We start from the raw sequence: 24435 nt of genomic DNA on the forward strand, positions 1-24435 counted from the left end.
TCGGCGCTGCTGCCGCCGGCCCCATTGAGCGCATATAGAGAAGAGAACAGGAATCGCAGATAGGTGCGATCTGCGATTTCTGTTCTATAATTTATCGGATGAGCGCATAAAAAGCGCTCATGTGTCCAATACCATTGCAAAGCAATGGTTTTAAAAAATCGCCGGACGCATGCGCATGCACAAATCGGGCGAAAAAACGCCCATCTGACTAAGGCCTTAGTTTAAAAAAAAAACATATGTGCAACTGATACTAGATTGATATAAAAGTCAGTGACATGGATCAAATGTTAAGTTATGAAAAATATGCAAATTAGGAAATCTAGTTTTGCATTAACTGTCAAAAGAGAGAAATAAATATATACATTATATTGAATGTTCACTGTTGGGTTTTCATGAATTAATTTTAAGCAATAGAGCAAGCGCAATAAAAAGAGGGTCCATTTGTTATTTTCTTTCCCTAGGCACAAGCTACAGGATAGATTACTTTCAGACTGTTCCTGGAGAACCGCTGATGTCATCATGACACAGCAATCAGTCTCTGTTTCACAAATCTATCAAGCAGTATAGAATAGTGATGCAGTTATAGGACTTAATGCACTCATTGTTGGAGCACTGGCATGTAGCAAAAAAGAAGCACACGGCTGATAGAATATGACAGATCTTTTGAGCTGAAAGCAATCGAGCTGATAATCAACACATCCAGTTAGTTCAAATAATGTCCATGCTTTGTGATTAACAAGCACATTTATGGCTAGATAGATTTTTCTCTGACATTTTACATTGTGCTGCTTTTTTTCTTGGAATTTTGACGAAGCATCAGTGCCAAGTTGCTTCTCAGAAAGAAAAAGAAAGTTATTTATTTTCAAAAGAGCTATCTATTAGAACTGCAAGATTTCCTATTGTCACGCGAATAATGGTTTATATTTTATATTTTTATAGCGCTCAAGCTTCAAGATCTTATTTATATGTACTTAACTCTACTCATTATTTACTACTGCTACATTAAGTAACACTCGGGAAATGGGTTCAGATGCGACCAAGGCAACAGTATTTTCATTCCCTCCCTAGGAATACACTGGTTTTCCTCTCAGTACTCTTATTCTTCAAAACATAATAATGGTGTAAAGGTATAATAATAGAGATGAGCGAGCGTACTCACTAAGGCAAATTACTCAAGCGAGTATTGCCATTTTCGAGTACATGCCCGCTCGTCTCAAAAGATTCGGGGGCCGTCAGGGGGCGTCAGGGGTGAGCGGGGAGGAACGGGGCGGAGATGTCTCTCTCTCCCCCTGCTCCCCAATGCTCACTCCAGCAGCTCACCCCCGCCGGCCGCCGAATCTTTTGAGACGAGCGGGCATGTACTCGAAAATGGCAATACTTGCTTGAGTAATTTGCCTTAGCGAGTACGCTCGCTTATTTCTATATAATAATAAATATTAAAAATTAACTTTTAATAAATTATTTTAAAATTGAAGATCTAAATATAAAATGACAACGGTCAAACGCCACCAATGACAATTCGCTAAGTGGCATCTAAATTATCTTATTTCACTAGGGTCTCCTAGAGCTGATTAACAAGGCCTATACTTTGCACAGGGTTGCTCTTATCAGAGTGGTGGCCCTGTATTTAGACTTTAAGGCTATTTAGATGCTAATGGTCAATTTACACCTAACGATTGTCATTCAAAATTAGTTCAAATGAATGAATTTGCATTATTCTTGTTGGATCTAAATGCGAAGCCATCCTGCACTTTTCGTTTGTCGCTCAGTTTCAGTTGGTTCGCTCACTTCCCGTTACGGAAAGAATCCCGTCCCGTTAAGAATGTGATACACTGAGCAAGAAGTGAGCGAGAAGTCAGTGATACTTAGCAGTGATCTGCCTGTCTAAACATTTTGCATGATCGTGAACAACTTGTGGTGACATCACTCGCTCATGTGCTCATTTAAATGAGAATCGTCCTGTGTGAAAGGTGTATTAGGCATTGTAGGATAAGGACTATACTTGCCATTATTTCCTTCTATTGCCTACCTTTGTACTGCATAAATATACTAGGACTGCCGTGAAACTACTGTGGCCAGCATATCGACTACTGTGATCAGCATTTTTGGCACAGTACATACCTTAATCTTTGCAGTAAGATTGTTCCATTTCACTTTTGTGCTGTATTAATTTTTATTTGAGAACAGTCCAGATGTCATTATCTGCCTGCCTTTTTGAACCAGCTCTAGTATATATCAAAAGTCGTGTAAAGATTTTAAAAAGATCAATCTATGGCCTAAGTCACGCGTGTCAAACACAAGGTCCGCGGGCTCATTTTATGTGGCCTGTGAATCTATGGCACACATGACCACGACCACTCACCACTGTAGTGATTACCGGTGGGGTACAGTAGCTCCCCACTGGTAATCACGCTGCAACCCTGATCCTGGTGCACACTCTGACATCAGTCTGCAGCCAGGATCCTCCTCCCTTGAGTCCTCTCCTCCTTAGTTTCACAGAAGAGGACAAAGGAGGAAGCATTCCGGCTTCAAACACTGACGTCAGTGTGCACCCATGATCATCGCTGAGCAGAGGAAGAGCGGCATTGACTATAAGAAGAAGATAAGTATATGGGTTGGAGGGCTGTTATTACTGGGGCTACTGTGGGGTTAATATTACTGTGGGGTTAATATACTGAGGGGGTTAATATTACTATTGGGGCCACTGTGGGGTCACTATTAATACTGGGGCCACTGTGGGGGTCAATTTTATTACTAGGGCCACTATGAGAGTCACTATTTTTACTGGGGCCACTATGAGAGTCACTATTACTACTGGGGCCACTATAGGGGTCACTATTAGGGCTCATTCACACGGGAGTAACTGTACTTTGGTCGCACAAAAACTTGCACAATCGATAATCACTTATGCCTCCATATTTGGGCATGCAAAAAAGAACGCAGGTGGGCCATTGACATGGTGCACAAATATGCAGTGAATACACAGGTTTCCTGCGCATTCACTGCGTATTTGCATGGCCCATTCACTTCAATGGCCTATTGCGGTGCGTAGTATGCAACAAAAAAGGTCATACTGTGTGAAAATATACATTCATGTGAATTAACTCATTGAAATCAATGGCTTCTATTCACTGCATATTATGTACGCAAATACATTTGTGTGAACAAGCCCTTACTATACTGTCTTACAATTACAATCGGCCCTTTGAAGGTAACCATAAGGCTGATGTGTCCCTCGGTGAAAATGAGTTTGACACCCCTGAGCTAAGTTATTATTCCATACCACTACCAATGCTCAGTGATTCCATCTATTGTAGAATTGGCACAGGTGGTAAATAACATTATGTCCATGGAAGACCTTCCATTGAAAGATGTTGATCGCACTGACCACTTCCTCATGTGTAACTTTTCATTAAACTCCTACCCCTCGATTAAGGTCAGGTCAAGAATGGAGGGGGAACGTGGCCAAAAAAAGAGCTCCCTCTCCAGAAAGAGTGTGTACATAACCTAAGTGGCACCTAAATATTAGATAATTGTTTGCTGGTGTCAGCAGGATCTGAGGGCAATCTAATGTGTACAAATACATCCCCATAGGCTCAATCACCATATACCCTAGTAGCATATGTGCAGTCACCCCTCTCCCAATCTGGGTTGAGGCAAGTGGCTGCACTTAAGTCAGCACGTTAACATTTAGCTCCTCCATATTGCAATCTGGCTCTCTGCATGCCGCTAGGGTACATGGTGATTGAGCCTGCCCTGCAGTTTATCAAGTGGTGCGCATTTGGCTTCTTTTTCTGTGAGTTACAAACTTGACTAGAATAGCTGGAATATCTGCCATTATAAATGTTAAGTAATCAGTAGAAATTAATTAGCTATATATTCTTTTTATTAGCTAACCTTTCTATAACTTTTAATGACTGTCTTTTGTTATTAAATATTAATGTGTCCGCCTATCATGAAAGGTTACAGTTCTAATAGTAATTTATTTATTAGTGAATAGCAATTTAGGCATTAAAGGTTAAAAAAATTCACCTACAACTTCTATGCTTTGAACATTTTCTAAAAGAATAACAGTATCGAAAACATTACTAAGGTGTTATATGACTGTATGTTTATATATATATATATATATATATGTATATATATTTATTACTACTTTTCACCCGCATGAGTTTATATAACAAATACATATAATATATTTTTGTCCCTTTTTTTTCTTCTACTCTCCCACCCTCTACCTCCCACTCTGCCTTCTAATGTGTATTTTATAGCTTGTATGTTTTAAACACCAGCTGAACTGACAAAGGGGTTATCCCCGAAGCGCGTTTTCATAAGCTGATCACGTACTTTATTAAATAAAAGAAGTTTCCCAAACCATTGGTCACTTCCTATTTGCTTTAACCTGGAGTGTTGCGCCTTCTCTACTCCCAGTGTTTTAGTCCTATTCTCTTACTCTATCACGCCCACCTAGGTGGTGCGTCATCTGGTCAGGAAGCACCTCCACTATTGAAGTTACCATTTCACTCTCTTCATGACTTTTATAGTGTCATTGTTCACAACAAACATAACTGTACGGGTTTTGCTCCACCCCTCTTTTTCCTCCTCATCCACATACAGTATCGAAAACAGACATCTCTCAGTATTAGAATGTCCTGTGAAGACCTAATGGGATGCGCCAGAAATTCATTTCAATCTGTTTTTATTTAGCAGACAAAATTAATTTAATGAACAATGCCTTGAATTACGGCCTGTGTCGTGATGGAACATTAGTGCTTAGAATGCCTTTGCTGCTACTAGTTGCACACACATTTTTACGCAGTTTCTTGAGATAGGGTACACCATCATAGGTTGTCCCACTTTTTTAGTCACTTTCTATCCTAAGATTCCATGTCACAAGATTCCGTATATCTTTTTCACTTTGCTAGAGGGTAGGAATTGTGTAAAATGCAGTAGTGAAAATACTTCCACTGCATCTACAACATTTATCGTCACCATCTTGTGGAAGGGTGCCCAAATCCGCCACCTGTTAGGAATAAATTGGCCTTTCACAGGTACGTCACCACCTTTAGGGCTTATTCACATGGATATATATCAGCCGGGTTTTCACACCCGGACGATATACGCTGCCCCTCTCTGCAAGGGGAGGAGGCGGGATGGGGTGGGAGCTAGTGTGCTTAGGTCCTCCCCATCCCGCCCCTCCCATTGCAAACAGTGGTAATGGGCGGAGAAGGGGTGGGAGCTCAGCACACTTGCTCCCGCCCCATCCTGCCTTCACGCCTTGCAGAGAGGGGCAGCATTTATCGGCCAGGCATGCAAACCCGGCCGATACATATCCATGTGAATAAACCCTTAGCTCGTTTTCACACGGCAGAAAAAATCACTCAAGATTTGTGCATTGTGAGAAGCACAAATCTCACACATTAGCGATTTCTTTCCACATCACATCGCACCGGGATGCGGGAAACAAATCTTTTGGGCGTGCCATTGCATCGCCCATTGTTTTCAATGGGGTTGGCAGCACCACCATACCACATGCAAGGTGCACACGAGTGCGATGCAATGCTAGGCCTCCCCATTGATAACCATGGGAGGCGCTTTGTGATCCTCCAACCTGATATCGCACTCGCCCTTGTGAAGTTAGCCTTTCAGCCACAACACGTTTAAACCCTTCAATGAATTAAACTCTAATATGTCCTAATTTGCTTTGTTGTGCTAGAATGTATTTCACAAAGACATATTTTCTATTATTGTCAAAGTTGATAGAGGCATATCCATCAAACCTTGAACCACTTAGCCAAGCCATGCATTTAAGCATCCAACACTTTTTTTAATTTTTCTATATCTTAACAGTATAATGCTATGATATGTGTTATGGCTTCCTGCCTTTCTATTAGCTGTCATACAATTAAAGGAGGTCCAGTTCAGGTTCTATCCGCTATGTTGTACTGGATAAAACCCCCTAGCAATATTTTATTGAAATGTCAGCAAGCCATCTCCTCTTCAAGAAAAAAGCTTCGTAGGCCAGTTTCACTTGAGAGCTAATCTCGCACGAATCTTGTGCGTTGCGAGACTCATAGAACCCTGGGAAATATGAACTCCATTCTTTTGAATGGAGCCATACACATGAGCAATGTTTTTTCCTCACAGCAAAGCTGCTAAAAAAAATCATGGCATGTTCTCCTTTTTTTTGCCTGTGTGCAGGTAAGCTTACTCTGGTAAATCTAAATTACTGCTGCAGCATAAAAATGGTAGGATCACGATTTGATATGAATACATGAATACATCCTTCCTAGTTTATATGATTCGGGCTGCTTGTTGTGTGGAGAGTGTTTCTTAGCTTATCTGAGTATTGTTGCTGACTTTAATGCTTTATGGCCATGGTCTCCTCTTATAATGACTACTTCTTGCAGGATAAGCTGTTAGATTATGAAGTACATCATCACCAGCTATTTCTGAGAAATCAATAATGAGTTCAGAGTACTCCAATCACCGACACATTTCCTCTTGTTACAATCTCTCACATCCCTTGGGATCATAGATTTGTCCCTCTCCTGGATCTCTTTATACCTTACCAACTAAACATTTAGTGTCTCCCACTTACCGACCACCTCTTTGTCTCATCTTTTTGCTGTTTGTTTCCTTCAAGGCTCTGTCCTAGGATCCCTGCTCTTCTCCATCTATACCCTTAGCCTGGGACAGTTCATAGGCTCCCATGGCTTTTATGCTGATGACATTCAGATCTACCTCTGTGGCTCAGACATGGCCTCTCAGATATCCAGAGTTTCAGAGTATCTATCATCTTAGTTTTTCTCTTCTGCTTTCTAAAACACAACATGAAGAAAACCATTATCTTTCCTCATTTCACTCAACCATACAAAACTGCTGATTATGCTAGATAGGAGCTGTGGAACGGAGTTTAAATATACCTGTGTGTATGATTTTGTCACACAGAGGGGGTGGACCCACTGTGCTATTGGCCAGTTTAACATTGAACTACTCCTGAGGGCAGCCCCTAGGGGTCCCCAGGTTTTCACCCTTTAGCCCCTTCAGTTGATATATGCTCTTAGCTGCAAGGGCCCCAAGGATATTACCTCAAGTGTAGTCTGGTACAGTGGGAGCTGACTTGGACTGGTCATAGTGTACTGGAGAGACAAGCAGTGATGCTGCCAATATTCAGGTTGATGTCAGAACCGGCAGAGTTCATGCATTAATGAGGAGACAAGCAGAGAGTCAGAGAAGGAAGCTATCAGATAAATCATGGTTAAGGTACAAAATTAGGTCATGGCAGGAAAAGACAGAAAACTGGATGAATCAGGAGTGGATCAAACCAAAAGGCAATCACTAAACTACAGCACCTTTGCAGAAACTAACAGAACCTATTGCTCAGGCACCTTATAGTGTGAAAGGCTAGTGTAATTAGCCAAAGAAACATCCAGATTGGTTGAGGATAGGGTGCACATGCTGGCCCTTTAAGAAGCAGACCAGGCATGTATGGACCATATGGGCAGCACTAACAACAGGAAGGATTGCGCAGTGTCTGCTGCAGAAAGGACACAGCAGATACTGCTGATCGCAACCAGCAAAGTAGGGAGGTCTGAGAGGGATCGTAGGCCACAGCCAATGGTCATTATAGATTGTACTATCAGCAGCTCTCAGAAAATTAACGTTTATTGCAGAATTGCTGCAGCATGTGTGCCAAACTTCGGCAACAATTATATAATACAGTGTAAGTGAATGGGGTTTTAACAAACCCTATTTATTTACAGTGGTAGGAATCCAAAGTAGACATGCTGTGTATTTTCAGATCTGCAGCATGTTCTGTCACAGCGACGGATTTTCACTGCAGATTTCATTCATGCAGTGAATGAAGTCCACATGAAAATCTGCACCAAAATCCACAACACAGTGATGTCTGGATTTTGGTGCAGAAAATTTTTGTGATATGTGATCTCACTCTTTGGAAAGTTACCTGAAGGCAATCCCTCTCCCTAAAGTGTTTCAGCTGTCTTTATTGTGCTGTTCTACAACCCTTCATCCTACTCCTCTTGACAACTGCAGCGCTCTTCTGGTTAGATGCTACAGCCTTCAAAAGAGTTATGGAGTAGCTCAATGCCACAGTCAAGTTGAAGTAGGATCGCCTTTGGGGCAGTTACTGGAACATAAAGCACGGCAGTAACATTTAATTTTCTGAGTACTGCTGAAAGTAAAATCATACACACAGAAATAATAATAATACAATTGCACAGCATTGGGAAGTGGTTAAATAGCAAATTTGTAATAGAAAGTTGTAGCTGCATGATACTGTCATGTCAACAAGGAGCAGTATTTCGGAAACACTTAAATAGATCACGATCAGCGGGGCTTGAGAATTTGTGATTGTCCTTGTAGCAATTGATCTGGATTTCTTTTCAGTTCAACTACAGTAAAACTTCTTTAGGAGGATTGATCAGGATTTATTCATGAAGAGAAGAGGGATGTGATGGAAAATATTATATTCCTTCTTTTGTTGATAATGATACTTACTGTATATACTCGAGTATAAGTGCTGAAAAATCCCCACTCGACTTATACTCGAGTCAGGGAAGGCTTAAAAAAAAAAAAACCTCCATACTCACCTCCCAGCCGGCGTCTGTGTCTCCAGCAGCGGTGTGGCAGGCTGCTTGAATTATCTCAGCTGTCATCACCCGCCGTCCTCTTTGCTCGGCTCTGTCATCCCCCGCCGTCAGCTCTGTGTAAGTAAGAGCTGTGATTGGTTCGAGCGTCAGCCAATCACAGCCGTTGCTCGATCATTCACAGCCAATCACGCTGCTTTAGAATTCTCCTCGCAGTCATCTCCCTGCTCGGCTTTCAAATTCCCTGCCGCCAGTGCTGTGTAAGTAAGTGCTGTGATTGGATCGAGCGCCAACTGTGATTGGCTGGCGCTCAATCCAATCACAGCGCTTACTTACACAGCACTGACAGAACCAAGCAGAGAGGAGGGTGGGGGATAACAGCTAGGAGAATTCAAGCAGCTTGTCACACAGATACAGATGCCGGCTGGGAAAGGAGTATGGAGGGTTTTTTTTACCTAGTATATACTGGATTATAGCTCGGCTTATACTCGAGTCAATAAGTTTTCCCAGTTTTTGTGGTGAAACTTATTTTCTCGGCTTATACTCGGGTCGGCTAATACTCGAGTACATATGGTATTTGACCTTGCACATTTTAAAGAAATTACACAATGCTATACTCTTGCTGGTCTGTGTTCTATTCATTGGCACATTAGTCATTTTGGGCCTTTTTATGTTTTGTGTTCATATAGTGAAAATGTAAATTTTAAGAATAAAAATACAACAAATGAGGCACAACTTATGAAGGAAAACCTAACATTGCATCCTCTCAGGGCTTTTCTTCAGAACACATTACTGCCCGTCTAATGATATGATAGAAGTGGATTCTCCTTTTCTTCCTTCTTTCTCTGAATAACTTCAACCAATGAGAAATCTGAGATTTTTCCCTGGAACGTCTTAGCACATAATTAATAATTAGAAAAGGTAAATTGAATCCTTAATGATTCTTTTGCCCATCTGTTTCATTTAGTTTTGTGCAGCACTTGTCATATTTTGCAAACTGTGCTGCATAAGTGAGACCTATATAAGCTGATAAATTTTGCGAGCAGATTGGTGAAATGTTAAATCTTTTTCCAGTTTTAAACTAAGCATAATAAATATTTTATAGTAGCAATTTTTTTAAGTTGACTTGTTTTAGAATGATTTTGACAGCCCTTGTACTATAATTCATTTTATTTGTTCTCTATATCACAAAATTGTGTGTAAGAATTTGACAGCATGTCAAGCAAAGTTGAATAACAGAATTCATGTGCACCATCTAGAGAGAGAAAACATTTTTTTTTAATCGGATGAACAAGTGGGAGCCTGAGGGGTGAAGTGCTCTTGTTTTTACAATGCACATAAAAATGGAGCAGATACTCTGAAGCAGCAAGTACCATATTGTTTTCTTATATTGTGCATTTGTATTTGTTGAGATCTTTGAAAATAAGTTGTAATGGTCTCTAGTAAATAATTTGTGGGTGTAAGCTTTTTCTGTAATCCTCATAATACGGACCTAGAAAAATACTATTATGTTGATATTATTACATTCTATGCTATTTTATAAATCATGTGCTGTACTTTTACTATATACTAGCAATGAATTCCGTCAGTTTACAATTTGCTGAAAAGCAAATCAAATTTACATTCACTGAAAAAAGCCATATTTCCTAATGCTAGGGCAGGTTTAAGGTGCCTTCATTCATATTGTTTTTAGCGAAAAAAACTATTCATTTTTTTGGAGCATTTTTCCTGATGTTTTTTGCTCAGATGTTTGTCATAAGAGAAATATGAAATGCAGTGCAGGTTTTTTGTTCTTTTTTTTCTCACTTTTGGTGCATTTGTTGGGTCAGCAGTTTTTTAAAAATACAACATGCTCAAGGTGTGGCCTTTTTTTCCAAGCACTTTCCATACACTTCTCTATAGAAAAAAAAACATGCCTGAAAAAACATGTCATAAATGTGAGAGCAAAAATCACTTGCAAAAAATGCATGACATTCATGACTTTTGTTATAAGTGCCCCCCCCCCCCAAAAAAAAAAAAACACAAGAAAAGTGCATGCAAAGAAAGCATAAAAAAACAGTCCTCAACAGTAAGCAGACAAGCCAGAATATTTACTTACGGAGGTCGCACGTGCAAAATACGTGACGACTCCTGATGTGAGTTGCAATATTGCATATTTTAACCAAAAAATCGAGTAATTCCTCATTTTTCCATTCATGCAGGATGCAGTCCAATAAATCATACAGCTTAGCACGTTCTAAGTACACCTTGCAAGGTACTGACACCTCGTCCCCCCAACATCACAGGGCTAGACTGCATCCTGCATAAATGAAAAAATGAGAAATTACTTGACTTGTTGGTTAAAATATGCAGTCTTGCAACTCACATCAGGGGTCTTCATTATTTTTTGCAAATCCCTAAACTAAAATAAAAAAAAGCAATTCACTGAAAGCAAAATCAAGCCGGATCATTGAAGCAGCTCTAGCGCTCATACAACAACCGCAGCCTCATCATTCAGTTGTTAGACGGGGGATGAGCAGCGGACCCCAGCAATCAAATATTGATGGCCTATCCTGAAGATATATCATCAATTTTTAAAAGCTGGATAACCCTTTTAAAGGGAAGCTGTCATTACTTTTCAGCATTTTTAACCACACACTCGATACAATAGTGAAGTTCAGCTGTTTCAAAAACTTAGTTTCTTACAGCTCCTTATGAAAACATACCTGGAGAAATCATATTTATAAATTTGGACAAATGGCTAGACAAATATCTGTCTGGGTTGACTTAGTGAATCCTGCATTGAGCAGGGGGTTGGACCCGATGACCCTGGAGGTCACTTCCAGCTCTACCATTCTAGGATTCTATGAAATTTCCTATGCTGCATGCAGAGATGCAGACGAGTCCGGTAAGCAGGCTGGACTGTCTCTTCCGACTGTAGTTTTCCCATAAATCTGCCCCTTTATGCTGCTGTGATGTGGAGGACATACTAGACGCCATCTATGGAGTGTTGCAAATCATGCTCATGCAAACCAGTGCATGTGCATAAAGAGCCATAAGTTATTGAAACGGCTCTACTTCATTATTCTATTGCTGCGCATTGTTTAAAATGCTTAAAAGTGATGATAGGCTTCCTTTAAGGCTCCCATATACATTAGACTCTAGTCATTTGAACTAACAGATTTCGGCAGAATGGGATGACCGCTGCATGCTTATGGAAGCCTGTCAACTTTTCCTGGCAGATTATGTTTGGTGGAAGAAAGATTGGTCATATTGAATTTCATTGCCTAACCCTATTATTTGGCTTAGCGCTCATGTGTTTTGTGGAGAAAGCAGTAGCCAAACACCTTGGCGGGAGCTTAGATCCACAAAACACGTGAGCGCTCAGCCAAACTGTGCCATCATATGTTTGAGGGACTCTTAAGAAATAGAGTAATTTGGATGACAGCTATTGAAGATGTATTGGGGACCTTTATACTTCTTCTTTCTGATGTAACCACTTCTGGGTTTGGCTCAAAAAACTGCAAGAAAAACGTTTAGAAAAAACTGTGCACCTTCTTGTCCAGATGAGGTAGGGTCTCACCTGTCTAAATAGCACCTTTGCACTGTTAGCAGTGCTTCATGGCACATATTGTCCTGAATGGGAGCCTTCATTTTATAAGGAACGCTTTCTATCATGTCCTTATTAGACAAAATGCTCGAGTGCTCGTTACTCGAGTCGAACTTTCAGTGATGCTCGAGGGTTCGTTTCGAGTAACGGACCCCATTCAAGTCAATGGGCGACTCGAGCATTTTTGTGTATCGCCGATGCTCGCTAAGGTTTTCATTTGTGAAAATCTGCAAAACCCAGGAAAGTGATGGAAACGACACAGAAATGGATAGGGCAGGAGAGGAGCAACATGCAGGACTGCATTTCGGGCTCCGTGGTCTCACTATTAAGCCACATTAGTGTCAAGAGTGAGACACCCCCCCCCCCCCCCCCCGCACTGTCAGCATAAAGATCGTTCTCCTCTGCCACAGCTGTAACAGCTGTGGAAGAGAAGAACGATGTTAGCCCATTGAAAGCAATGGGCTGCCGGCGAGCGTGGGATGAATTTTCGGGAAGGGCTTAAAAATATAAGCCCTTACCTGAAAATCATCCTAAAATGTGTAAAAATAAAAATAAATGTATACTCACCTTTCCGCTGCAGCCGGAGTTCAGCCGGAGGCGTCTGGCTGACAGTTCTCCTGAACTGCTCTGAGTAGTATTCAGCAGCCGGGGATTTAAAATCCCTGCCTGCTGAATGAGCTGCCTCTGATTGGTCACAGCCTCACCAATCAGAGGCAGCTCTCACTCACACCCATTCATGAATTCATGAATGGGTGAGTGAGTGCTGCCTCTGATTGGCTCAGCGCAGGGACCAATCAGGGGCAGCTCTCAGCTGTCATTCATGAATTCATGAATGGGTGTGAGTGAGAGCTGCCTCTGATTGGTGAAGCTGTGATCAATCAGAGGCAGCTCATTCAGCAGGCGGGGATTTTAAAGCCCCGGCTGCTGAATACTACTCAGAGCAGTTCAGGAGAACTGCCAGCCGCCGCGGCTGAACTCCGTCTGCCGGGACCAGGTGAGTATATATATTTTTTTTATTTTTACACATTTCTGGATGAATTTACCGGGAAGGGCTTATATTTTTAAGCCCTTCCCAAAAATGCATCCCGCGCTCGCCGGCAGCCCATTGCTTTCAATGGAGCCGGCTGTATTGCCGGCTCCATTGAATTCAATGGTCAGTGCTCGTTTAATCGAGAAGAGTACCGCGTGGTGTATTCGTCTGGAGTAACGAGCATCTCGAGCACCCTAAGGGCGAGCACCCACTGGCGTTTTTTTACCTGCGTTTTGCGTTTTTCCTGCACAGGCATAGAGATAACATGTGTTCCTGTCCACTGGCGTTTTTTTTGCGTTGCGTTTGCGTTTTTAACATAGGAACTGTCAGTTGCATATGTGTCCTTATTTTTCTCAATGGAAATTAACGGAAAAGCCACGAAAACGCAGCGAAAACGCCGCGAAAAATGCGCGGGAAACGCGGCGAAAACGCTGCGTTTTTTTCCCGCGGAAAACGCAATTGCCAGTGGGTGCTTGCCCTAATACTCGAATGAGCATCAAGCTCAGATGAGTATGCTCGCTCATCTCTAGTCCTTATGCCTTAATGCATTATATATAAATTATGCCCTCATGCAGTATATATAAATTGTCATGATAGGTCAATTGATATGATCTTTTGATCTTTTTCCAATATGTCATATCATTTTAGTATATTGTAAAGTCTGTATAGATCTATATATCAGTTTAAAGTGGTTTTCCCAGGAATTTTCTATCGTCCCAGCCTCAGGATAGATTATCATTAATTGAGTGACAAGGATCCACCACTCAAGATCCCCACGATCAGCTGAACATCAGGCCTGCTGTCAATGAGCCAAGCCAGACATCCACATTGCGATTGCAGCTAAAAGTATAATAGAAGGCATCACTCCCATTGAAATCAATTGGAGCAATACTTTCTATTACACTTTCAGATCCAACCCAAATGCAGATGCTCTGCACGGCTGAACTGACAGCAGGCATAAGAATTAGCCGAGCAGCAGGGATCCCAAACCGTAGACCACTACCAATCAACTATGGACGGCTTATCCTCTTGATAGGTCATCAATTGTAAATTCCCCAAAAAAGACTTCAATACCTGTAATATATTTTTTGATATACTTAAAGGGGTTGTCCCGCGGCAGCAAGTGGGTCTATACACTTCTGTATTGCCATATTAATGCACTTTGTAATGTACATTGTGCATTAATTATGAGCCATACAGAAGTTATCAAAAGTTTTATACTTACCTGCTCCGTTGCTGGCGTCCTCGTCTCCATGGTGCCGACTAATTTTCGGCCTCCGATGGCCAAATTAGCCGCGCTTGCGCAGTCCGGGTCTTCTGCTTTCTTCAATGGAGCCTCTCGTGCAGGATGCCGGCTCCGTGTAGCTCTGCCCCATCACGTGCCGATTCCAGCCAATCAGGAGGCTGGAATCGGCAATGGACCGCACAGAAGAGCTGCGGTCCACGGAGGAAGAAGATCCCGGCGGCCATCTTCACTGGTAAGTATAGAAGTCACCGGAGCGCGGGGATTCAGGTAAGCGCTGTGCTGTTTTTTTTTTTAAGTCCCTGCATCGGGGTTGTCTCGCGCCGAACGGGGGGGGGGGGGGGGGGGGGTTGAAAAAAAAACAAAAACGTTTCGGCGTGGGACAACCCCTTTGATATACAGTATATCATTCTGTCATATAGCGCAAAAAAGATGTTCAATCAGAAATGTTGCCATTGCTGATGTAGAAAGGTAATGGGAATGTTATCTAAAACTACAGTCATATACGTTTTCTATTGTTGTCATTTTCAGTGTGCACTGATCAGGAGTTCAGAGAAATTGCTAATCGACTAAGAGACTGGTTTAAAGCACTTCATGAAAGTGGATTCCAGAAAAAGAAAACCAAATCTACTTCAAGACCAGAAAGAAGCCGTAAGAAATAATTGTTAGATTGTGTGTTTATACCAAATCATGGATGGATGGACAAATGATTAAAAAATGATTCAGCGAATGCAAATGTACAGATCGAGCAAGCCTTAGCTTGCCCATCACAGTGTGCCACATAGATATCATAGTGTACTTATGCTATTTGCATAGTCCAGCAGTCAGTAGAAGACAATGAGCTGTAGAAATACCGTAAGATGCGGAACCAATGGCGCATTAAATAACCAGCTGTGGAGTGCCGGGTATTTGTTTGGCAAATAATACATGTGGATGGCACAAGATTGTATTGAATTGGTGCCATGACAAACTGTAGAACTTAAAACAATCCATGAAAAGTTAAAGGTGGACACATGTTAATTACAGCTGATGGTGTGGGCACAGCTCCTATGAACATGCTACTGGTATGTCCACTGGATGTACCAGAATAATAATCACCTTTATTTATATAGCACATGCATATTATGCAGGACTTTCTATCACTTGATATTGGGTTCTTTTTCCATTGGGGCTCACAATCAATATTCACCTATCTATGTTTTTGGAGTGTGGGAGGAAATGGAGAGTCTAGAGGAAACTCAGACAAACATGGGGAGAACATATAAATTCCATGCAGATGTTACCCTTGATGAGATTTGACGCCCAGGACCTCAGTACTAGAAGGCAACAGTGCCGAATCAAATTTTGGTTAGAACACCAAAATTAGGATATAAAGTACATTCTTTTGTACCAAGGAGTTAATAAATAAACATTGGTATTAGTTATTTGGTACAATGGCAAATACTTCATGTTTCAATTTATAATCACTATTCACAGTTAAAGGGAACCTGTCATAAAGTAGAAAATAGTGCAGAATTTACCGCTTTACAAAACAAATGTGTAGCCAAAATGGGCAGGAAAAACAAACACTATTAAGCTACATAATTATGGCGGTGCGCTATAGTACAAGCATCAGAAAAAACACAGTATGCAACTCTCGAGTATGCTAATATCGAGTTGTGACTCCTGGATACACATACAGTCCAGGCCACTACCTAGGTATTGTATTAAGAGTCAGTAGTGATGAACTCCATTCTCCCCAACTATGGGCAAATTTATCAGCTTTCCTCAGACAGTGATGTGGTGGATACGGGTCAATCCAATGCAGAGTGATGGCGTCACGAGCAAAGAACAATGCTTCTCTGATAAATATTTGGTAATAATGTTGCAAGTGTTTAGAGCCTTTACTAGAACATATTAAACCCAAATTTGCTGTCTGTAAGGGCCTTCATTTTAATGTAACTGCTCAAACTAATTTAGTGAAGATGATTGTGATGCCTAAATTTCTGTATTTTCTACATTTTACAGACAGCAAAAAGGATTCTGCAGCTTAAGAAAAGATGGCTGTGTTCTTCCAGAAAGAGTGCCACACCTGTCCTGGTATTGCAGATCAGCCTTTTTGCAGTGATTGGGGCTGAACTACAATACTACACACAACCTGTGTACAGGAATGGGCACAAGCATAAGGGAGTTGTCAATCATTAGGCAAGGGAAGGAAATAGGGAAGACAGAATAAAAACACAGGATCAGTCTAAGAAGAACAATCATCGTTGGTCTAGGGTTAATTTGCAGATACTGGGCTGGGTAGAGAAATAGAGATTTTTCTGAGATCGTAGTACAACAGAAATAAAGGCATATTACCACTGTCCATCTTAGCACCAATCAAAGGGTGGATTCAGACCACTGTATATCGGCTCGGTTTTTACACCGAGCCGATATACGGTGTCCTTGTCTGCAGGGGGGGGGGGGGGAAGATGGAAGAGCCAGGAGCAGGAACTGAGCTCCCGCCCCCTCTCCGCCCCTTGCCACTATTTGCAATAAGAGGGGCGGAGCGGAGCTAAGTCCCGTTGCTTAGCTCTGCCCTGTCCCGCCCCTCCCATTGCAAATAGTGGCAAGGGGCAGGGAAGGGGCGGGAGCTCAGTTCCTGCTCCTGGCTCTTCCATCCTCCCCCCCCCTGCAGACAAGGACACCGTATATCGGCTCGGCGTGAAAACCGAGCCAATATACAGTCATCTGAATCCACCCTAAGGCCTTAGTCAGACGGGCGTTTTTTCGCGCGATTTGCGCATATATAGAACCAATGGTTCGCTATGGTATCGGTCACATGTCCGCTTTTTATGCGCATATGCGAAAAATTATAGGACACGACGATTCGCAGATCGCGCCTATCTGCGTTCTGCATTTTATGTGCGCACCAAAATAATTTTTTCCGCCGGTCAGACGAAGTTTCATGCGCATTTTGATGCACACGGCGATTTTTCTCCGGTCAGACGGGCGTTTTGCTGCGACGATTAACGCGGCTAGGTGCTGATTTTTTGCCACCGGTCACGCGATTTGCGCATGCGCATGCGACATGCGATGCGCAAATCGCGCGAAAAAACGCCCGTCTGACTAAGGCCTAATGGTGTCAATAGTATGAATTTCTGAATTTTAAATATAAAGCACTATAAATTTGTTTTCTTTACTCTTTGTTCAATCTACAACTCATAGATATAAAAATGCTAAACATATTACCATAAAATGTATGAAAAAAAGCTGTATAAGTATGAAAAAATGCAAATATTATTTTAGTAGTCCAGCAAAGAAACAAAATGAGGACTGTTAAACCACCACATCTGCAAAATCGCTTTAACTTGTCTGTCAGTTAGGACCAGAACATTTTGGTCATGAGGAAGTTAATGCCCAAATGCTTAAAGGATTGTCCGGCTGTAGACTATTGTTGGCTTGTCTGCAGGAAAGGTCATTAATAGTGGATCAGTGGGGGTTCACTGCCCAGGATCCCAGCTGCTCAGCTGTTTGCCAGGTCAGTGTACTCATACGCTGAGCTGATTTCTGCAGAGAGCAGACAGTTCTGTTCTCACTGTCGTGGTCAGGCTTGGTATTGCAGGCTGTGTCCCTATTCAATTCAATGGGTATTTTGCCTGTAATTCCAGGTCAGGCCACTGCTGTGAGAATGGAGCTGTCTGCTTTCTACAGAAATTATCTCAGTGTATGAGCACACTTACCTGACAAACAGCTGAGCAGCTGGGATCCTGGGCAGTGGACCCCCACTGATCTACTATTAATGACCTTTCCTGGACCCTCACAGATCTATTATGGAGGACCTATCCTGCAGATAGGCCAGCAATTGTTTACAGCAGGACAACCACTTTATCACTTTAAGGACCTCATGTGTAAAGTGCATCTGTATTGTAACTTGTACTTTGGTACTTTTTTTTAACACAATACATACTTTATATAAATTTATTACTATTACAAAATGGACAACATGTCTTTATTAAAAATTTGATAAAATAGTTTTCCTATTTTAATTTTTGCCAAAAGGAAAATGAATAAGAAGATTCTGCATGGTAGATTTCACACATAAAGATGATAATATGTGTTGTTATGTTTTATTACTTTTGAGAAAATGGTCCATTGAGTACTAAATAACTTTTATTTATCTGCCTCCTAGGGTTTGATACGAGCATTCTGCCAATTTGCCGGGATTCTCTTGGGTGGATGTTTAATAGACTTGATCGAAATTATGACCTGCTGCTGGATCAGTCTGAGCTTGGAAGTATTTATATAGACAAGAATGAGCAGTGCACAAAGGCTTTCTTCAATACTTGTGACACATACCGGGACAGTTTAATATCTAACAACGAGTGGTGCTACTGCTTCCAGCGACAACAGGGTAGGCTAAGAGTTATTCATGGACATGGTTACATTTTTGTAAAGCTTGAGCAGAAGCTGTCAGTGGAGCATTGTGTAGGAAACAATACTGATATTGTGTTGCAGATCATTATAACGTTATAAATCTTTAAGATGGTATAAAGTCTTTTCTGTAGCAGTTTTTACGCAATAACGGCAAAAATTTGACAGGGTAATGGTTAAAGAAACACTTGCTGCATATTGTTTTATCATTAATATTACATAATACACATGGAGCATGGCAATTCTAGTTGTATAATAGTCACATTCTGATGCCAATGTGTTCCAGTTATACAGACGCACAGTTCATGTCCCTCTATGGGCTCCTTCAGACAAGCGTTTGTGCAAATATGCTTACCGCAGCGTAGCATATTTGTGCATGAACGATGTTTGAAGAGCCATGTAATTAGCCTGTTGTGCGTGTGTCAGCACATGTTTCTGTAATATTTGCGTGCATAGGGCCATTTCACATGCACGCATGACACTCCCTTTCCATGGAACTGATTGGCTATTAAAGCCTAATGAGGTCCAGCTGTCTTCTTTTCCTGCACTTTGGCAGTGTTTCACTCTTCCCCTCTTGAAAATAGAGCAGGTGCTATTTTTTGGCGTATGCACGAAATGCGCATGCAAAGCACTTATGAGATTGAACCCATTGGGATGCATTCTATTTTCTGTGTTTAACGTGCGCAGATTTTGCATGCACAAAAACCCACGCAAACACGAGCCCTAAAGAAGTGATTTGGCTCAGATTGCTACAGCCAGGTGGGAAGTTTCTCATCCTGTACTGATTTCTGGCACAGGAAATAGCGTTTATATGGAAGTGATGAAAATGTGTAGTTCTGTATGTAGGTATATGGCACATGGCCCCCACAACGAGTTACGGGCCCCCTTGCTGGAATTCAGCATTGGCCCCATTCACTCTGTATGTATTTCCTTCACACTCACCCCGTTACCCCCTCCTACAACTCTAACTTATTCCCAATTTCCCCAAAGGCAATATTAAAGTGATGAGTGAAGGTAGGTATTATGTTTATTTGACTACTTAAGAATGAAAGTCTAAAAATCCACCTTGCACTGTGGAAATTATATATATATAGTGAGACACTAAGGGGGAAAAACCAGGGAATGTGATATCTCCAGCAAAGGTAGTTGCTGGAGATGCTTTGGTAAAATGTGTTTGGGTCTGTTTTTTTTAGAATGGATGGCAGACTCGGTAGTGGGGCTGTCCATTCCACTCCCTCCACTCCAGGTCTTATTATGGGGAAGCAAGATCCTCAGGTGCAGAGGCTGGGCAATTAGCTAAGTCCATAAAGTCTGCAAAGCTGCAGACAAAGTTGAGGCCCGGGAGCAGAAAAGTATGCTGGAGGCTGCTGGCCTCAAGTAATGCTTTATTCCTGACCAAGGAAAATCTGGACTTTCTGCAAACTATTTGGTGTTCGTGCGGCTGCAGTTAGCCGTCCATGTATAGTCAGGTAAGGACTCTGTATAGTAAGTGCTAGAGAAGCAGGATTTTGTTTGTGCCTGAAAGCTAAGGCTGTGTTTTGTTTAATTTTGTGTTTTAATAAACGCAGGCCAAGCCTGTATGGACTATAACTGCCTGTCTTGGTTTCTGACTGCCATTCACACTGCAACCCTGTGCTCTACCTGAGCTGACTCTCCCACAATATATAATGAATAGAGTTATATTAGTTACCCATGTAAAAGGCAAGTTAAAGATCAAGTTTAGCCCCTGACTAAATTTTAACTGAAAGATTACATTTGTTTAAAAATGAACATGATTGATCAGTAATATATCGTACTTCTTGCCAAAATAAAATCTTGACTCCAAAATCTGCCTCAACTACACAATGTAATTAAATAAAAAAACTCTTTTAAATATTCAACAGTATTTATTAAACTATAACACAATAGATTTAACTTTTAAGCTGCTTAACAGTAAAAAAAAAGCAAGTCGTGATTTGAATTGTACAAGCTATTAATGACAATTTATATAACTAAAGAAGATAGAATTAAGCAAGAAGTAAACTATGAAAGTTATTGTATTAGTTTATGGCGCTGTAAAATATTCTGTCTTTTTTCCTGCTTATCTATGACATCTGAAAAGTCCACTTTTTGGCAATTAATCGTTCCATGGCCAAAATGGCAAGACTATTCAGTCTATCTTGGCTTGTCATACTTCGTTGCCAGGTCTTTTGGGAATTGGCAAGCCTACCAAAGGACCTCTCAGCTGTGGAAACTGTCACTGGAACTGTACTGAACAGTTTAAATGCAATGCAAACATTGGCAAACATCGCCTGAAGATTTTTTTTCCAAATTTAACAGTTTAAGAGACTTTTTTTCTGAATAAAAAAAAGAACAGGAAATGTTTTCTCATTAACTACTAAGCTTAGAAATTAGTTGTTTATGAACAACTTATTGTGTAATAATGCAGTTCTACAAAATAAACTATTTTAAAATTGTTTAATTTTTGCTTGCCCGGTCTGGGCCGGGCCCCCCCAACCTCAGGCCCCCTTGCTCTGGTAACCCTAGCCCCCTCTTCCTTGTGAGAGCCATGATAAAGCAGCTATAGAAGGGACACATTGTGTTTGGCACAAATTGGGAGGATGTACACTATAGCTTGGGTTCACTATAGTTAGCACTTTTTGAGAGCACTCACAGATACTCAGTTTGGGATTTTTAGACAGCACTAGTTCTGGCCGTTTTGGAGGCATTGTTTCTGGTACGCTGTCTGGCACTGTTTGGCTGTACTATGCCTGGTAATATACAAAGTACATTGTAACTGGAACTGTATCAATGTATTTAGACAGTATTGGAGCATTGTGGCAGGTGTTGATTTGGGGGCACTGTGACAAGTAGATTCACCGTAACTGACATGAAGGTTCTGCTTCCTTTTTCTTGGGAGATTCTGTAGCAGTTGATGTATGTCTTACCTAGAACTATCTAGGTTTTCTCAGGAGTGTGAAGAACATGATTACATAAATCTAATACTATATAAGGTTTAGTTATTGTGTCCTATAATACAAACTCATGATACAAACTCATAAATCATTGACTATTCACAGATCCACCATGTCAGACAGAACTTAACAACATTCAGAAGCAGCAAGGAGTAAAGAAGCTTCTTGGTAAGTTTCTTATTTGTTAGCTAATTGTCTTTTTGTGATAACCCTGTATCTCAAAATAAATTATGCACTATGTGAGAATTAACAATGCCAAAAAGTATATAGCAAAAGTTTAGAATCCAGTTCAAATTATCTGGCATTGTATAGGTTGGTAATCCTAACAGTTAAACATATGACAAAGAAAACACAGACCTGATTATCATACCAGACTGTTAGATAGGAGTAAAAGAGCTTAAAGGGGTTGTCCCGCGCCGAAACGTTTTTGTTTTTTTTCAATAGCCCCCCCGTTCGGCGCGAGACAAACCCGATGCAGGCATAAAAAAAACAAACCGTCCAGTACTTACCCGAATCCCCGCGCTCCGGCGACTTCTGACTTACCTTGTGAAGATGGCCGCCGGGATCTTCACCCTCGGTGGACCGCAGGTCTTCCGTGCGGTCCATTGCCGATTCCAGCCTCCTGATTGGCTGGAATCGGCACACGTGACGGGGCGGAGCTACGAGGAGCCGCTCTCCGGCACGAGCGGCCCCATTCAGAAGGGAGAAGACCGGACTGCACAAGCGCGTCTAATCGGCCGATTAGACGCTGAAGATTAGACGGCACCATGGAGACGGGGACGCCAGCAACGGAACAGGTAAGTGAATAACTTCTGTATGGCTCATAATTAATGCACAATGTACATTACAAAGTGCATTAATATGGCCATACAGAAGTGTATACCCCCACTTTGTTTCGCGGGACAACCCCTTTAATATTGGTGAAATTAAAGGGGTTGTACCAAAATTGTAAGTTATCCCCTATCCATAGGATAGGTAGAAGGTGAGAAAATTGGCATATTATCAGATGATCAGCTATGCTACATATTTCGTACTCATATCCTAATATGAAGCTTACCCCATTTTACTTTCTGAAACCTTTTCTTGTGGTGGTTCTTCTTTTTCTTCTTATTGCAGCAGTACAACTGAAAACCCCTAAAACAACTGTTTTCAGATTGATTAAAACAAAACAGTATAGATGGCCTATACAAAACAATATCACCAGGTATCACAAAAGACCTTATGGTTCCAATAGTGTCAGACTTATGCAAATCTTGATATCTACCTACTCTATAGTAGAAAACAATAAAACGCACAGGGTAATACAAATCATAGGAATAAAAAAGCTAATAATCATAGGAGATATCCAGTGGAACGTGATTATTACTCGTGGTTCTGATGCATCATTCCACTACAGCTGGGCTTACCAGGGGGGGACTTGTAATGATACATATTCTTTCACTAAATGCCTCGTACCACTCACAGCCTACAAGTAGAGCAATTGTCTTAACAAGGACACCGCAGTTCTTGGTGGCTAACCCTCCAACTGTCCACTAGATTATCTTGAATGCCATACAACACATCATCATTCCTTTTAGAGTTTTCGGTTGTGTTGCTGCGATAATTACAGATGAAATCCTCTACACATTTTGGTTTGATCTATGATATGTGTTCTTATTACTGTTCTTTTTGAAGGCTACTATATCCCAGCCTGTGATGAAGATGGCTATTACAAAGCAAATCAGTGTCATGGGAGTGTTGGCCAATGTTGGTGTGTTGATAGATATGGAAATGAAGTCACGGGTTCCAGAAAAGTGGGATCTGCAGAGTGTGGTATTTATTTTCAATTTCCTTATTCCAAGCAATGTGTTGTTTAAAGACCACTCATAAGGATATTGTGCAGCTGCAAAAAATGGAAGAAATCAGTGTTATTATTGGGACCTCATTATAGACCTTATTATAGACCTCCACTCTATTTGCATAAGAAGCATTATCAGCAGCACAATTTCATTTCATTCTTGTGTACAATATATATTATTAAACCATAATCAATTTTAAATTGTATATGTACACACCGATCAGTCATACAATTAAAATCACCGACAGGTAAAGTGAATTAACTTGTTACAATGGCATTTGTCAAGGGGTGAGATATATTAGACAGTTCTTAAGGTTGACGTGTTGGAAAAATGGTTTAAGGATCTGAGTGACTTTGATGATCACAAAATTGTGATAGCTAGATGAATGGATCAATGCATCTCCAAAATGACAGATCTTATAGGATATTCTGGTTTGCAGTAACTATCCAAAAGGGTCCAAAGAGGGACAATCTTTGAACTAATAATAGGATCATGGGTAATCATTGATTTGTGTCAGGTCTGATTTCTGATTTGAAAAGCTACTGTAGCAGACATAGCTAAAAGTCCTAGTGCTAGCTATGATAAAAAGGTTTAGGATACACAGTGTATTGCTGCTTTCTGCATTTGGTGCTGCACGTCCTTGTAGACAATTTGTCTACCTGTGGATTGATGTGCACTAAGGTCTTAAGCAATGCTTTTTTATACTATTGTATATAACCCATCTTCTGAGATAGTCTGAAATTGCTTGATCAAAGCATGTTTCATACTAAGCAG

General features: G+C 41.1%; 1 protein-coding gene across 2 annotated transcripts in view; it reads left to right on the plus strand.

Annotated features, from left to right (window-relative positions):
• SPOCK3 (SPARC (osteonectin), cwcv and kazal like domains proteoglycan 3) overlaps positions 1-24435 on the plus strand; it is a 291286-nt gene that overhangs the window by 256283 nt on the left and 10568 nt on the right. For both annotated transcript variants that reach the window (XM_066573557.1, XM_066573558.1), the window contains exons 7-10: positions 15006-15125; positions 18628-18849; positions 21929-21991; positions 23498-23635. In XM_066573557.1, the coding sequence (XP_066429654.1) occupies positions 15006-15125; positions 18628-18849; positions 21929-21991; positions 23498-23635 (543 nt within the window). The remainder of the gene's footprint in view (positions 1-15005; positions 15126-18627; positions 18850-21928; positions 21992-23497; positions 23636-24435) is intronic.

This window comes from Eleutherodactylus coqui, chromosome 7, assembly GCF_035609145.1.
Source record: "Eleutherodactylus coqui strain aEleCoq1 chromosome 7, aEleCoq1.hap1, whole genome shotgun sequence".
Classification (NCBI taxonomy): domain Eukaryota; kingdom Metazoa; phylum Chordata; class Amphibia; order Anura; family Eleutherodactylidae; genus Eleutherodactylus; species Eleutherodactylus coqui.